General features: G+C 37.9%; 1 protein-coding gene across 5 annotated transcripts in view; it reads right to left on the minus strand.

The window, feature by feature from the left end:
* Positions 1–15,278, minus strand: part of VPS13B (vacuolar protein sorting 13 homolog B) — a 497,028-nt gene that overhangs the window by 214,490 nt on the left and 267,260 nt on the right. For all 5 annotated transcript variants that reach the window (XM_076329345.1, XM_076329347.1, XM_076329346.1 and 2 more), the window contains exon 25: positions 11,927–12,133. In XM_076329345.1, coding sequence (XP_076185460.1) covers positions 11,927–12,133 — 207 coding nt within the window. The remainder of the gene's footprint in view (positions 1–11,926; positions 12,134–15,278) is intronic.

The following is a 15,278-nucleotide window of genomic DNA, read 5'->3' on the forward strand; positions in this document are numbered from 1 at the left end:
GTGTTTATTGCAAAAGAGTTCATGATGAAGAAAACATTCTCTATGAGAAGTATTTCATTAGTATACAGAAAGCAAGTGCTGTTATAATTGGGAAGATTTCCTTAAATATTAGTCACAATGTGTCAAGGAACCATGGATATGGCATTAGGTGACAGTACACAAGTCAGACTGAAAAAAGATACTACTCATTGGATTTGTGAATGCCATATAGGAATGAGATCACAGAGCATGAAAGAAAGATGGTGAGTTTCAATCCATAGGAAAAACAAGTAGCTCACCTTCAAGAGAACTAACAAAAGGGTAAGAAAGTCATGTAACATTGACAGTACTAACCTCTGAAAAGGTACAATCCATGCTAGCATCTTAAATATGAAAAGGCAAATAGGGTAATAAATTGGAATGCGTATCATATATTCATTGTCCCATGACAGGTTTTGTCTGTGATGTCTTTATTCAACATAAATCTTCTAGATGTCTGCTATAAAATGTTTGATCACTTATTAATGGTCAGATTGAGAGAGAGAGAGAATATAAATGAATGGATGAACAAACACACACAGAGCTGGAGGTACCAAAGACCTGCAGAAACAAACTGAAGAAAACTAACAGCTATGCCTTGGTCTGAATGAAGTTCTTGCTCTGTAAAAAAAGCAGTAATTAGAGGCCTATCAATTAAATGTGTGGTCCTCATGGAGTCCATAAAGGCAGAAGTAGTGCAATTAGCCCAGAAACTAAGACAAGAGAAACACTGGTCTCTCTATATGAGACAGACATGTACAGACCGGTCTGAAGTAGCCGGCCAAGGACTAGAAGGGTATGAGCAAGATTAATCAGAAAGAGAGAAAGAGCACTTGTCTGTGTATATATATATTTATATTTGCATGTGTGGTGGAAGGAGCAGGGAGCTGTAATAATGGGAGTTAAGGAAATGAATTTAGGAAAGAAGATTCTGAATGTACTTACAGAAGACAAGTTAGAGAAAGAAGGGATGAATGGATGAGTCCATTGGTGAGAGAGCTGGTAACAGAGCACAGAAGAGAACAAGCAGACAACCAGAGTTAAAGGAGGAGATTCATCTGGTTCCATTCAAACAGACCTCCCAGAGGGAAACTTCCCTATACCATTTTATCCACCAATTTTTATAACACCTTCTCTCTTTGAGAATCCTTTCTTCCCTGAAAGGTTCTTAACTGTCACCAAGTTGTCAGTGTGCTTAAATCAGTAACAACTAGCTTATAAATGAAATAGGAGAAAGGACATACTCAAGGCTACTTTTGGGGTTTTTTTTAAACTTCAGCCACACACTATGCCTCCTCTCCCTTTCTGCTTCCCTCCCTGTCCTTTCACTTTTGAGCATTTCTTCTCCATTGTGTTCTCACTGAGCAAACTTCCTTACACAAAACCACCTGAAATCCCTCTCCAAGCCATGGACTTAACACGACCCTCTTGCTTTTATAATTTGTTTACTCTTCCTTCTTCCATTTTTCTCTTACATTGTCTGCAAATTTAGATTATTAAATGTAGCAGGACCTGTCTCCTGCTGTGTATCTAATAATATTTAATGTCTACCACAGTAGGATATCTAATTGGAGAAACCTCAGATAGCTCATTTCACTAAGATGCATCCAACTCCAAAGCAAGTGTGGCACAGTGGACGTATAGCACCCAACAAGATGAAAAAATAAAGCGGTGGTAGAACCTGCTAAACAACATGTTCAGGGCAGAGGTTAACTCCTTTCTGCCAAACTGTGACTCATATTTCCTATTTGCTTCCGCAGCAAAATCCTTCCTGCCTCTTGCCAGATCTTTTTGTCCAAAGACTCCTATATCTGAGTACTGTTTACTAACCATGCCTTTGCAAGACGTTTGCTACTGTCTTCACAAAGAACTCCACTCTCTCCAGTGCCACTTAATTGTCCTACAAGACAGCACTGACAACAACATAGAAGTAGGTATCTTTTCAGCACTGTAAGCAAAACTCAGTTTTGTTTCTTCAAGGATACCGGCGTCTGTCCTTGGAATGGAAAAGTATAGGGAAGGAATGAAAATTGGGAAACAGCCTTGGAGAGTGTCAGGCCTGGAAATCCCCCAGCATCTGAAAGAATGTAGGTAAAGCAGCCACTTCTCCAGTACTAACCAATGTTAGTCCTTTTGCTTCTCCCGAAATGGCAGGCTCCATTGACAGGATAGTGGCATAAGCCAGGATGCAACGACCACCCAGCCATTTTGCCATCCTCTGACTATCCCTGTCCACCCTCTTCAAACGCTAGCCTGAAAAAAAAGCAGGAGCAAAAATGTATCCTTCCAGAGCTGGAAAGAACACAATACTTTGAGAATCCTGTCTCCCTTCTTAATGAGTCTTTATTTGCAAAGTCCTCATTCTGACATCAGAAAAGCCTCATCCTATTTCATGACTTGCAATTTCATGCCATCAGCATGGCATCAGTTCTGAGCCTTTCAATTTCTGCCAATAAACTCCTTTCTTCTTCTTGCTTCTTTCGTATAACTCATCCAAATGGTTCTTTGACACTCTGCCTTCCAATAACTTCCTACACCTTCATAATCTGCCTTTGAATGATACCCCTAAAAGATGATGCCTCTCTGTGGGAGTTTCATTGTGTCTGGGATGACTGTTCTCATTAAACCTCACATGCTCTAGAGACATTGGAGTCAACAGTACTTTGGAACAGGGGGATCCCTTCAGCAGGGTGGCTCTGAAGGAAGGAGCCAGCCAAGGACAATTTCCCTTAGCTGAGATCCTCAGATGGATTTCAGAGGGTATCAAGAAATGGAAGCCAATTAAAGGTTAAGGAAAGAGAGAAACAATACTTATTTAAACTTGAGAATATGTTTGTTTACAGTTCAAGTCAAAGTTCAAGCCAATGTTGATGTTCTGTGGACTGATTTGCTGCTCTCTATTCTTTTCATTTATAGAAAGCATTTTCTTTTTTTTGCTTTGTTTAAGACATGCAGCATTTTTTAATTTCTTTTTGTACTGCAGGCACACTTAATTTGCCAAACTATAACTTACAAACTGTGATGGAGGGAGTGGGAATGAGAGAGAGTCTCCTCCCCACCCTCCATACACACCCTCACGCTCCCACTGGACATGTGCCAAAACGCTTTCTATACGAAAATCAACTTTGTTCTAAAATTTCGGCAGGTCTCTACATTTCTAATAGTTAAAAAAGAAGAAAACAATAGTAAATTAAACTTAAAGGGGTACAATTAACAGCAAATAAGTACTGCCACCATGGCAAGTTTTGAATTTTATAATTGGGTTCTTTTATTTTCATAATTTAATGTGTTCAGATGTTTCATGCATTTTAACTTTTTTTTTCCCCACAGAGCTGTTTTTGTTTAGTGGTTTGAGTATATAGATAACTTTGTTATGTAGAAAACTGAGGCTATCATTTTCCCACACTTTTCTTTAAGCTTCTTTTTCCGAAAATATTAAATGATGTACTATGCCTCTCAGAGAATCAGCCAGTTGATAATTTTGGCACAAGGTTACTTATAACAGTATTTGTGACATTCTTGAAGAACTGCATTTATCTAGCATAAACCCAGACATATATGAAAAACAAATTAACCCAGGAATGTGCAATCAAATTTAAAAGCAGCAAACCCTAAATTTTAGGGAACGTGGCCCCTAACAACTTCCAAGCCTATTATATCTATGAAGTTTACAAAAAAACAGAGTTACAGGTACAGGCCCAGATGTATCATTAGAAACTGCTTCCTCCTTTTCTAAATACATAATGGAATAGGCTGTATATCTGATATGCTGTAACCAAAAAATACACAGATGAGGAAAAAGAGGCCAAGGTGCTCACAGTTTCCATCACTATTGCTGGAGCTAAGCTTTCACTGGCACCATTCCAATGTTGTTTGTGCCTATGCTTGTCTGATTTGCAGATGTTTCTCACACTTTAATTTCTGTAGCATGTGAGATGGCTTTATTAAATCCTATTCAAATTGTGTAGCACGTAATAGCGTAGCTGTAGAACAAAACTTCATTTAGTCAATGCACAAGTAGGGCCTACACATGCATGTATTTCTGGAAGTGAACCTGAAAAAGAAAACCAGTCCTTGAATTTCTAGAATGTCGATGTAAAACAATGTTATCAGTAATAAAGGAATTGTGAACCTCTGGACACAGCCAGAGACAGAGTAAGTTGGGGGTCAGACACCTGGACCTGCAATTGCCGGGGATTTGGAACTTGTTCTACCACAGGGCCTGCAAGTCCTAACCAGGGGATCAACTCACTTGTGCTTAGCTTTGCACTGCAATTCTGTACTCGGGTTACTGTGATCCCATCCGGTATTCCAGGTCACTTGTGCGCACTACCGCGTCGACTAGCTAGCTTGACAGTATAGCTAAAACTGCATTAAGCTGAGGCTTTCAATGATAACCTCTTCTGTTTGCAGCTATGGCAGCTGCAGAGCGTATCAACAGGCATCCCCAGCTGCACACCACCTCGTCCCTGTCAGAGGTTACTGGGTTACTGGCTCTACCCATCCCCTACTTCAACAATTCAATGTGAGCATACTATCTAAATTTTTTCTGCCATTCAAACATACATAAACAGTTTCATTGGCCCATTCTCTTTCTCAGTGGCAGAAGCACTGCAGATGCTCCTCTGAAGGCAGACGTTGCTATATGGCTATCCTTTGGGAGGTGAAAAAATGAAGAGATTGCATTTCTTCTTAGCCTTCTGTTAATGGTACTGTAACCAGAACCATTGGGCAGAGTCACAGGGACTAAAAAAGTGATGGTCTGCAGTAGCTGATGTCTTTTTTTTTTCCCTAATAAGCTCGAATTCTTAGAAATTTTTTGCAGTGAAAAACTAAGAAACTGAAGTGAGGAGAGAGACTGTGCTCTTGCTTCTCATGCAGTTTCAATTTTCATTTTGGATTTTCAGCACCCAGCGTGGTATTGTTAAATATGTTTATGCGTTAACTTTCTGCTCTGTTTCCAGATCTACAGAAAAATCAAGCCAGAGTCAGAAACCCTGAACTATTTTCCCACAACTTCTCATGCCAAGTCCTAAAATATACAATTTAATTCTCTCACCAATTGTTGCAAATTGACCAATATACCAAGTTTATTTTCTTAGCAGAATTTATCTTTGTTCATCAGGAAGATCCAAACATATGAGGCCTTCATCCTTGGCCTGCGTAAAGCTCAGGGATGGTCACAGTTTGGCCACACTACGGCTATGCCTTATCAAAATAACTTCTGCGTTCTTGCTCAATCACTGAGTTTCCCCAAGGACTAAACACTTCTACCACTGTTTGTACTTAAGTAAACAGTAACAAGTGGCCTGCTGTAGTCTGTACTACTTTTGCTTTTGCTGTTCCAAAGGAGGGATGGTAAAAATGGTTAACTGTTTCCAGCCCTCCAGTACTTAAGCCTCTCACTCATGTTTCCCTGTCTTACCACCACCCAGACTAAAAGTCAGTAAGCTAGGTAGCTTTATCCACATAGGACCATGATGCCCTCTTTCAACTTGTCAGCAGGAAAAGAATTACACACAGCTTAAAATATAAATCATCCACAGATCACATAAACAAATTACTTCTTTTGCTGTTTAATATAAACAGTTGTGAGAGTTTGCTTTCTTCCGATTCATTTATAGCAAGTCCGTTGCAGCTGAAAGAAGCTTTAAAAATAATCATTTGTCTCCCACAGAACAAAATAACACATTAACTGTAAAATCTCTAAACTCTAAAAAAAAATGTACCTATCACAGCAAAGTATTTTTGTTCGACAGACTTCAAGATTTCAAGATTTAAAAATATAGGAACATATAAACAAAATACAGACTCTGATAAAACGCAAACTTCTGGAAAATCTGCTTAAGTCAAATCTGCAGAAACACATATTACTGTTTAATTACTCTATGTACTTCATTGCTGCTTGTCAGCAATGATGACTATAAAATATATAGCTGCAAGGTGAAATTGTGGCTGATGCACTCTATTTTTATATATTACCTCCTCTACTTCTTTCATTAAAAACATTACTGTTACAATAGTCTGAAAACAAGTTATAATTTACAAATACAGGATGGTCTTTTCCAAATCAAACAACATGGACCTAGCTTTGCTCCCACTGACTTCTCTGAGAGTAGCATTAGGCCAATATTAAGTACCTTCAAATTTCTAAAGACCAAAATATGCATCTTTAAGTAATCAATACTAGCATTTTAGAGAATGTAAAGACATTAAGTACACAGTATTCAAAGAGATTAAAATGAAAGTATTTTTCTATTTCTCTGAGCATTTGCAAGTTGTTTTCAGACCTGTCAGTATCAAGACAGCAATCAAGCAAGGTTTTGTTGGTGTTAGGTCTCCTGGCCAGTGAGTGCCTGCACTATAACTGCCTCATCTGCTTTTACTGCTCCCTTGATGGAATTCAGACTCTGTGGGAAGGGAAAGGAGCAGTCCAGTTCCAACTAGCAGCAAAACCACAGACAGGGATAAATCAGACCCAGGAAAATGGTGAAACGCTGCTCCAGTCTTCTCAGCTGCCTCCCCAAAGCTGCCTCCACCTTCCCTTTCCCCTCTACCGTTCACTGAAAGCATGCCTTTTTCAGTTATCCTCTGCTTCCATGCAGTATCACTTATTCTCAGCTGGTTAACTTTCCTGATATCCCAGTTCCTACAATCACCATTTCTGTTGAGGTATTAAAGTTAACTTTTGCCTTCCTGTCTCCAAACACCACCAATCCCTCGCCATGGCTCAGATTTTCTATACCAGTCTCTGAAGAGTACTTGAAGAGTACCACGACATATGAAGCTGACAAGCATCAGATTACTCTGACATCCCCCGCCCCGTTTCTACATTTTTTGAAATGAAAATTACTTCTTCAGAAGACACCTGGAAAAATATTCAGCCCTCAACTGTACTTTGGTGCAAGACAATGCAATTGGGTTTTAAAATACTTGTTTGGATTTCACTAGTTAGGGTCTTGTGAACAAACAGGGTCTCCAGATAAAAAGTCTTATGTCTAAGAGATGTTATATACAACGATCCATACTTGGATAGACTGTGGAGGACTACGTCTTCACACCAGACCCAGAAGAAAAACTTGGCCTCACTGAAAATAGTATGGTAAAACAGACTGACATCTGTAGCCCATTAGGCAATTTGACAGGTAGAACTAGCTGCTGTACTTCACAGGAGACAAAACAACAACAAAAAAATCTGTCTACTTTTCTTGTCTACAAGGCCTGTCGACTTACTTTGCCTGCTTTTCGGGCAGGGGAATAGCTGTGTAGCTCTGTACAGATGCCACTCAGATGCACCCCTGCATCTATAATGGGGTTCTGTGCATATTTGTACATACTAAGGAGGTAATTTTTCTTCAGATAAAGTCTGTATTATATGGACTATAACTGAGGCACTCAGCAGAATGAAGTAGTTCAAAGTAGCAGCTGGAGACAGTAGAAGTGACCAAATTCTCTCTCTTATCTTCACATCCTACCTACCCTCTTCAAATAAAGGAGAAGCGCAACTTCATGATCACACTGTCTACAGCTAGGTACGGTGATAGTAATTAACTTAGCAAAAGGAAACAGGGAAACTAAGTGATTAACTACTCTCAAAGGACAAACAGCTTTCACTGGTGAAAAAGAAAGAGGGAGAACATTCCTTAGCTAATTTTTCAATGCATATATTTTTAAATTCTCAACAATCCTTACCTCAAAGAACAGGACAGCAACGATGTCATTATAATGAAAACCTAGCTTGTGCTTTGATACTAGGAAATATGTTGAATAAGTTCAGGGACAGCCACCGACTGCAGAAGAGAACGTGTTATGGAGATACTGCTAACCATTATGTTATGAATTATTTAATTTATATTGTCTAAAATAGTCTATTAGAAATGTGAGAAGAAAATATGGTTCCTTTTATTATTTCTCACTGGTTGGCCAAGTGTGATTCTTCTACCTCTTTCCCTTTCCCACCCCCAACAGTATTACACAACTCTCAGACAACAGGACTGCGCATAGTCTCAGAAACAGTGTTCTTAGCTACTTTACACATGATGATCTGCAAAAGTTCCTTGTATAGCTTCAAAACACTGAGATTTATTTTTACGGATGGCCACCAAAAGATAAAAAAGAAAAAAAAAATCAGGTAAAGTGATGACTACATTGTTTTAAAATGGTGGTAGAGTGCTTAAGATCATTTTCCCTATGGCTTAATAAAAATCTGTTTGGAAAATGCTGTTTACATCAGCTAGAATGCATTAACTTGGTCATCCTACCCAGGTCATTCACCTCACTCCAACTGGTAGCTTGACATAAAATTAGTCCTAAGAGTGAAGAGATAATTGTTTTTTTGAGGCTTGTTTTGTTTTAAACCTTAGCCTTTAAATACAAGAAAGCACTAGGTCAAGACAAACTTTGATGTTATGTCCTGTAACAACCAAATCATTTAGATGAATCCTCCACTGGCTATCCGTTCTTTTTCACCTTACAGTACCACTAACTTTTTTCAAGAAATCACAAGACTGATATCAAAGATGGTCTTCAAGTATAAGTACTGACTCACGAATTCATAAAAATGATAGTACCCACAAACTCAAATACAGCATTTTTGTAGCTACTGGTTGACTTCCCATGATGATTCTCTCTAAGCCTCTTTTTCAACCACAGTAATTCAAAACCTTCGCCTTTCTTTTTTATTGTTAATTAAAACCCTTGTACACCCTACATACTCTTTTGTTTTTAATCACCTCAATACACCTAATATTCCCACCCCATTAATCAGAAATGGAATAAGATTTTCCTCAGCTGCTGAGCCAAAAATATTATCCTCCTACTTGAACTACTTCGTGAATCTTTTCCTCACAATATAAAAATTAGCCTTCTAATTCTCATTTTCAATTTCTGACAAAGAACTTCTTACAGTCTCAAATATCTGGCCACGTATACGTTCTCCCACCTCACTGCCTCCATTAAACAAATGAGACCTGCCTCAGTATGCTTTTCTACCTGTGCACTTATATATCCCTTGTGCTGGCTCTTTCTTCTGGACTGCCTTCCTACCCCAGCCACAGACTGAACACCTTGGGCTGAGAGCTCTGAATGGAGATGATGGACAGGAGCTCTATTCCTCAGTCTTTCAGTCACATGAACTATGGCTTCATGTAAACGTTTTCTCCTGTTTGTACCTTTCTTACCTCTTCCATATCTTTAATAATATCCTCAGAGCATGGTCAATATTTTAATTTATTTATCCTGCCTAAGGACAATGAGACATTCCTTTCAAAGCAGTTTTCAAATCTCAGTTGTAAAGTGCTATGTCAACTTTAAGTCCCCTATTGTGAAAAACATCCAATATTAATGCCATGTAGAGTCATAGAAGCATAGAATCATTAAAGTTGGAAAAGACCTCTAAGATTATCAAGTCCAACCATCGACCCAACACCACCATGTCCACTAAACCATGTCCCTAAGCGCCTCATCTACACGTCTTTTAAATACCTCCAGGGATGGGGACTCCACCACTTCCCTGGGCAGCCTGTTCCAATGGTTAACCACTCTTTCAGTAAAGACATTTTTCCTCATGTCCAATCTAAACCTCCCCTGGCACAACTTGAGGCCATTTCCTCTCGTCCTATCGCTAGTTACTTGGGAGAAGAGACTGACACCCACCTCGCTACAACCTCCTTTCATGTAGTTGTAGAGCACAATAAGGTCTCCCCTGAGCCTCCTTTTCTCCAGACTAAACAGTCCCAGTTCCCTCAACTGCTCCTTATAAGACTTGTTCTCCAGACCCTTCACCAGCTTCGTTGCCCTTCTCTGGACATGCACCAGCATCTCAATGTCCTTCTTGTAGTGAGGGGCCCAAAACTGAACACAGTATTCGAGGTGCGGCCTCGAACTTTCTATTCTAACAAGACTGAAATTATGGTCTTGGCATCAGAGTGGAAAAGACTGAACACAAATTCTAACATTGTCCTTTGTTGGCTAATTCACCAAATTTCATTTAGATCAGGAGAAAATTTATTTAGCTAGTGCATAACATTTGTTGAGAATAGGAAGAAAATTAAATAAATGATGAACAACATTTTGCAAAGGGGTAGGATATGACGCTGAACTTAGACCCATATTACCAAAATAATCTTGGTAACATATGGATTAAAACAATTACTGAATCAGTTTCAAGTAATGCTCCAAGTACAGCATGTACTCCAAATACTGCTGTCTATATAGAGGGTCAAAACCAAATCATTATTTATAAAGCTGGTGGTTTCTGATTTTAATGAGAAAGGGATTTGATGTGAGTAGGTGAAAAAATACTATTTTTGTGACCATATCATTTTTTTTACTATTATTGCTTATCTTCAGCTCTGTATCCATAGCAGTATTTTTCACAATTGAGATCACACACACATAGAAATACACCAAAACCAAGGCTATTCAAATAATCTAGAAACATTTTAGTGAAACAACTTAAGAACTGAAACTCTAGCTCAAACACCTTTTAATGACAGTTAACCTCTGTGTGTGTGTGTGAGATGCATATAAAAAGTAAGCACTAGCAATCACCATTTCATTTTCTCCCAACCTGGGAATTAATATAAACCATACATAGGGTTAAAGCAATCCTGGCCAAATGTTGTTGAATATGTAATTGCAGTCAGCATTCAATCTGCTGTGTGTATTTGCCTGTGTTCCAGAACTGTTCTATGAGGTGCCCCCAAAATTGCTGTGTTTATCCTGAGAATGAAACCCAGTCTCTCAGAACAGTCTCCCCGCATTCTGATATAGCTTTGTGTTAAGAATGAAGCATCGCATACATATGATATACCATTGGTATACCTTCAACTCATCTTACGCATTTTTGGCGCTCTCCTGGAGCACAAACAAGGATAACTCATTATTCTAACCAGTAAGCCTGACTGGGGCACTAAGAAAATCACAAATACTAGGCCTATTCAGTCGCACAGCCTCCTATAACCACCCATTCTACTATATCAGCTACCTGGTGACTCACAGCTAATGATACTCATGGATGAAGTTTAACACTGTATTCATGCTGATAAAAGAATTAGCCTTCTTTCCTCAGTGTGGCAAAGAAGCAGAACTCCTTCCCATGCCTCAAAATAATATTTTACAGTCTTAGGCACACAGAGATTAAGATCAGGTACCAGATTGCTCCAGGCAGTTACGCAGTGCTGTAAATTAAGGAAGCAGAAATACATAAAACCAAGTGTCCAGTCTTTCTTATATTTGAAACTGCATACCCAAATCCTCATGTGACTGAATTACAAAAGCACTCCTGAGACGTGGTATAGCTGGGAGAGGGGAAGGAACTGAGCTCCAGAAGTAGTTCATAGATGGAGGGTAACAATGGCTGGATGGACCTGGGGTGAGCATACAGCTGGGTGACCTGCAATGCCAGCCTTGGAAGCCTTCACTGCCCCTGTACTTCTCCTGGTTGCCAATACAGTCTACACACAGCAGCTCTCCACTGACTCAGGCATGGTAGTGACTGGCTTCAACATGACAGGCTGACTGCTGAAGCTACTTGGAATGACTTACAAGCAGCACAGGTATCACAGGTACTTCCAAAACACCAGTTACTATTCTGATAATTCTGGACTTGAAAAATGCCTTATGCTTCTTGACCTAAAACACTAACCATAATTCTCTGACAAGATTTAATGTTCATTCACTTCAAAGAGAAACAATCCAGACAAATAATAAACACAGGAGCAATACAGGAATTCCCCCCCCCCCCCCCCCTTGTTCCACCAAACTGAGTAATGAAGTATTCTTCATTAGTTTATCGGGGCAAAGCTACTTTCCATAGGGATGCTACTGCTCTTTCTGATCCTTACTTGACTGCGCACCACACCTTGTAAGTCAGAACTTACATGATGTTTTTTTTAAGAAAGCCTACCTCTGTAGTGGTTCCAATGTCAGCAGATGGGCTGTATGTGCTGGTATCTGGTGGAGCGGTACCAACACTACTTTTAACTGGAGAGCTAGGAGGAGCAGGTCCTGTCATGGTTTCAGTATAGACAGAAGACTGATATAGAATTCCTTTTCTCTGAATTTTATTCCAAACTTTACTTGTGATCTCAGCCAGTTCATACAGAAGCTGAACCTAAAAGAAAAAAAAAACAAAATCTTTTTTAAGATGAAGCTTTCCTTAATGAGGCGAAGGAAAATCATCAAAGTCCTCCACTGAGACTTAGAATGTAGTAGAACTGAACTTCTCACCATTTATGATGTTCTGATAAACAACTACATTGAAATTAAAATAATTAACATCAGTTACAATATAGTGATCTTGATAAAAAAAATGTGTGCTTTGTCTAAGCATATAGTACATCGCTCAAAAACATAACCAATAACATGGTCTTGTGAAACTTACTAATATCAGTTTTAACTATTAAACAAAGGTGACTTATGGTATATTTCATATGTATAGATACTACCTCTAGAAAAAGGCAAACATATAAACTTTATGAAATATTAAAATGAAAAATTATTCATTTAAATGGTATTAAAATAATGATCCCACACAGCATATGAAGCTGTTCTATGTTTTAGGAAGAATATCCACTATCAAACTCAATAGTCTCCTGGCATATGTCATTCCAATATTCAGAAACACACTGTTTAACTTCCACATTGTTTGACTCAGTTCTAAGATATTTACACAAGTTTTTGTAAATAAGCATTAATCACGGAATTTGTATGACAACATACTGCAATATACTGTATAAAACAAGCTCAGAGAAAACTGCAAACAATATATAAGCAGATCCACAGCTGGATACCATACCCAACTTGCCATTATAAAAAATGGAAATTCTCATATTTATAAGAACTTTAAGCCTCAGGACACATCTACTCTAGGAAGCTGGCTTCTTATGTGGGCAGAACAGATGCAGAAAAACACTGTTGTCAATCTACATTTGATATAAAACAGTACTTGATTTTGTGCGTGAGAGTGTGTGATGAAGTTTCAAAGTACATGCTACAGTCCTTTCTTAAGAGGTGAAGTGCTGGAATTTTATAAAAACCTTCTTAATTCATCTTGGATTTTCTTTTGAAGTTTCAAGGCTTACACTGAGCAGGTCATATACTCTTTTGACAGAATTTTTCCTTAAAGGAGATAAACTTCTCAGTACTTTTTTTGTCTTCATATACAGAGCAATCTACAAACAAACAGTGACTCTGGCTGTGGCAAAAAGTTCTTTTAGTTATATGCTTTAAAATATTTTGTGTCTGTAGCACTCTGATATGCACTGGTAGCCTTTAAATTACTAATTACAAATTTCTAACTTTTCCTGAGTCTTTTCCATGTAACACAGGAAGATCAACTAATAATGTCCATCTGATTGATTGAGTAACAGAACATTAATTGGTGTTGATACTTTGCTGGCAAAAGAGTCTCTAGAAAATTAATAGGATACAGACACATATCCAAATCATACATGCTTGCAACCTGCCCTCCCTCAAAATATTTTTTGGTCAAGAAACCAAAGGATAATTTAAGCTATACTTGTCTTAATGAAGCAGGGCTTCCAGAAATTTAATTATGCTACTGCTCATAAAGGCACACAGTAACACAAGAGAAGGAACGATGCAACTTCTATGTTAACATATACAAGGTAAAAAGGTTTTTCATCAGCTAATCCAACACTGAAGAGTTTAAATCTTACTGGGGTTGCAACAGTCATAATCATTAAAGCTAGTAATTACTTATGTTATCAGGGGGATTTTTTTAAATTGCTCAGGCTAGAATCTTTGCAGCCACTCTGAAACAGTGGCTCTCTCAGACAGCAGTAGCCATCTCTCTGAACATCACCAGCAACCAGACAGCCAAGTAGTATGACTGTAATACTCTACCCTGCTCTGAAACCAGGGAAAAAACAAGTTCACCAAGAAAAAAGGCACACTTTGATTAGAGGGAGACAATTTTCATGGAGATATGTTAAAGTAAAAAATACCAAAAAGCCTTATAACAAAACCTCATTAAAACAAAAAAGGCGGCACATGTCTATATGTAAATAAAATTTTAAAACTTCAGATAAAGAGCTGAAGTTTATCTTTGATTATTTTTAATACACTTAATTTTATTCCATTGGTTGTTACTCATTAAAATGGAAGGATTTCTACTTCTTTTGTTGGTTCCACTTTTTCAAGTGAGTAGTCTTAGTATTTTGAAAATCCATTTCTGATTATATTAGAAGAGCTAATGTAAGTGTAGGGCCTCTCTCCTTTATAAGTATTTTTGAGCATAACAGTTAATAGATAATAATTATTTTTACTACACTCTGTTCAAGAGAAGAAAAATGGTATGACAAAAATAGGAATAACTCTGCCAGTGTTTGTTAAGAAAAGTTTCCCTTTCTCACTGCTTCCACTCCCTCCCCAGCAAAACCACACATAATTCAGTAAGACCCCACTGACTACTTGGCAAAATCTGTAAAGTTCATTACGTTACAGCATTTTATACTTAAAAAATAACACATTACTACAAAATTGAAAATTACAACAAAAGGCAATATCCTGGCAATTTTGCACATTAGAAGTAACTATTGACTTTAAAGGGATACAACCACCAGAACATGGTTTCATATTAAATCATAATAGTCATATAGTAAAATACTTCACCTTTGCTACCATTTAACAAGTTCACTAAGTATCACCTACTTTAAGGCTGTCATCTATAGACAAAATACAGCCTGTCACTCTAAAGAATCAAATTTCCTAGTTACTCTACTGTGAATTTATAACTATCAAATGCTGTTTATGTAATTGTATTTTCCATCTTCTGTCCTTGAACATCTGGTTAAAGATGACTGATGGGTTGTTTTTTTTTTTCCCTTTTGCATAAGTAAAGTAAAAAGGACAAGTAAGGCAGATGTAAGGGAGAAACTACAGCTCAAGAACCTTTACTAAAATCAAATAATTTGTCCACATCCTTTTGGTCATTATAATACTTCAGTAAATGAGTAACATCACAGTGTACAAGGTCATCCTTTAAGACAACAATATTTGGTCTGACATTCCACTGTTCAACTTCATTTTAACATTGCGCTATACTCATATTATGATCTACATGGAGCTTACAATTTAAATTTTTTAGTGCAAATATTTTCTTACAATTTGCAAAACAAATTATTTGATCACATTTTGGTAGGAAAGCTTGAAAATGTGTTTTACTTACTCCATTTTTCTTTTTAATATGCAACTCAAATTTAGATAAGGCTTCCACTTAAAACAATGCCATTCCG

This window comes from Aptenodytes patagonicus, chromosome 2, assembly GCF_965638725.1.
Source record: "Aptenodytes patagonicus chromosome 2, bAptPat1.pri.cur, whole genome shotgun sequence".
Lineage (NCBI taxonomy): Eukaryota > Metazoa > Chordata > Aves > Sphenisciformes > Spheniscidae > Aptenodytes > Aptenodytes patagonicus.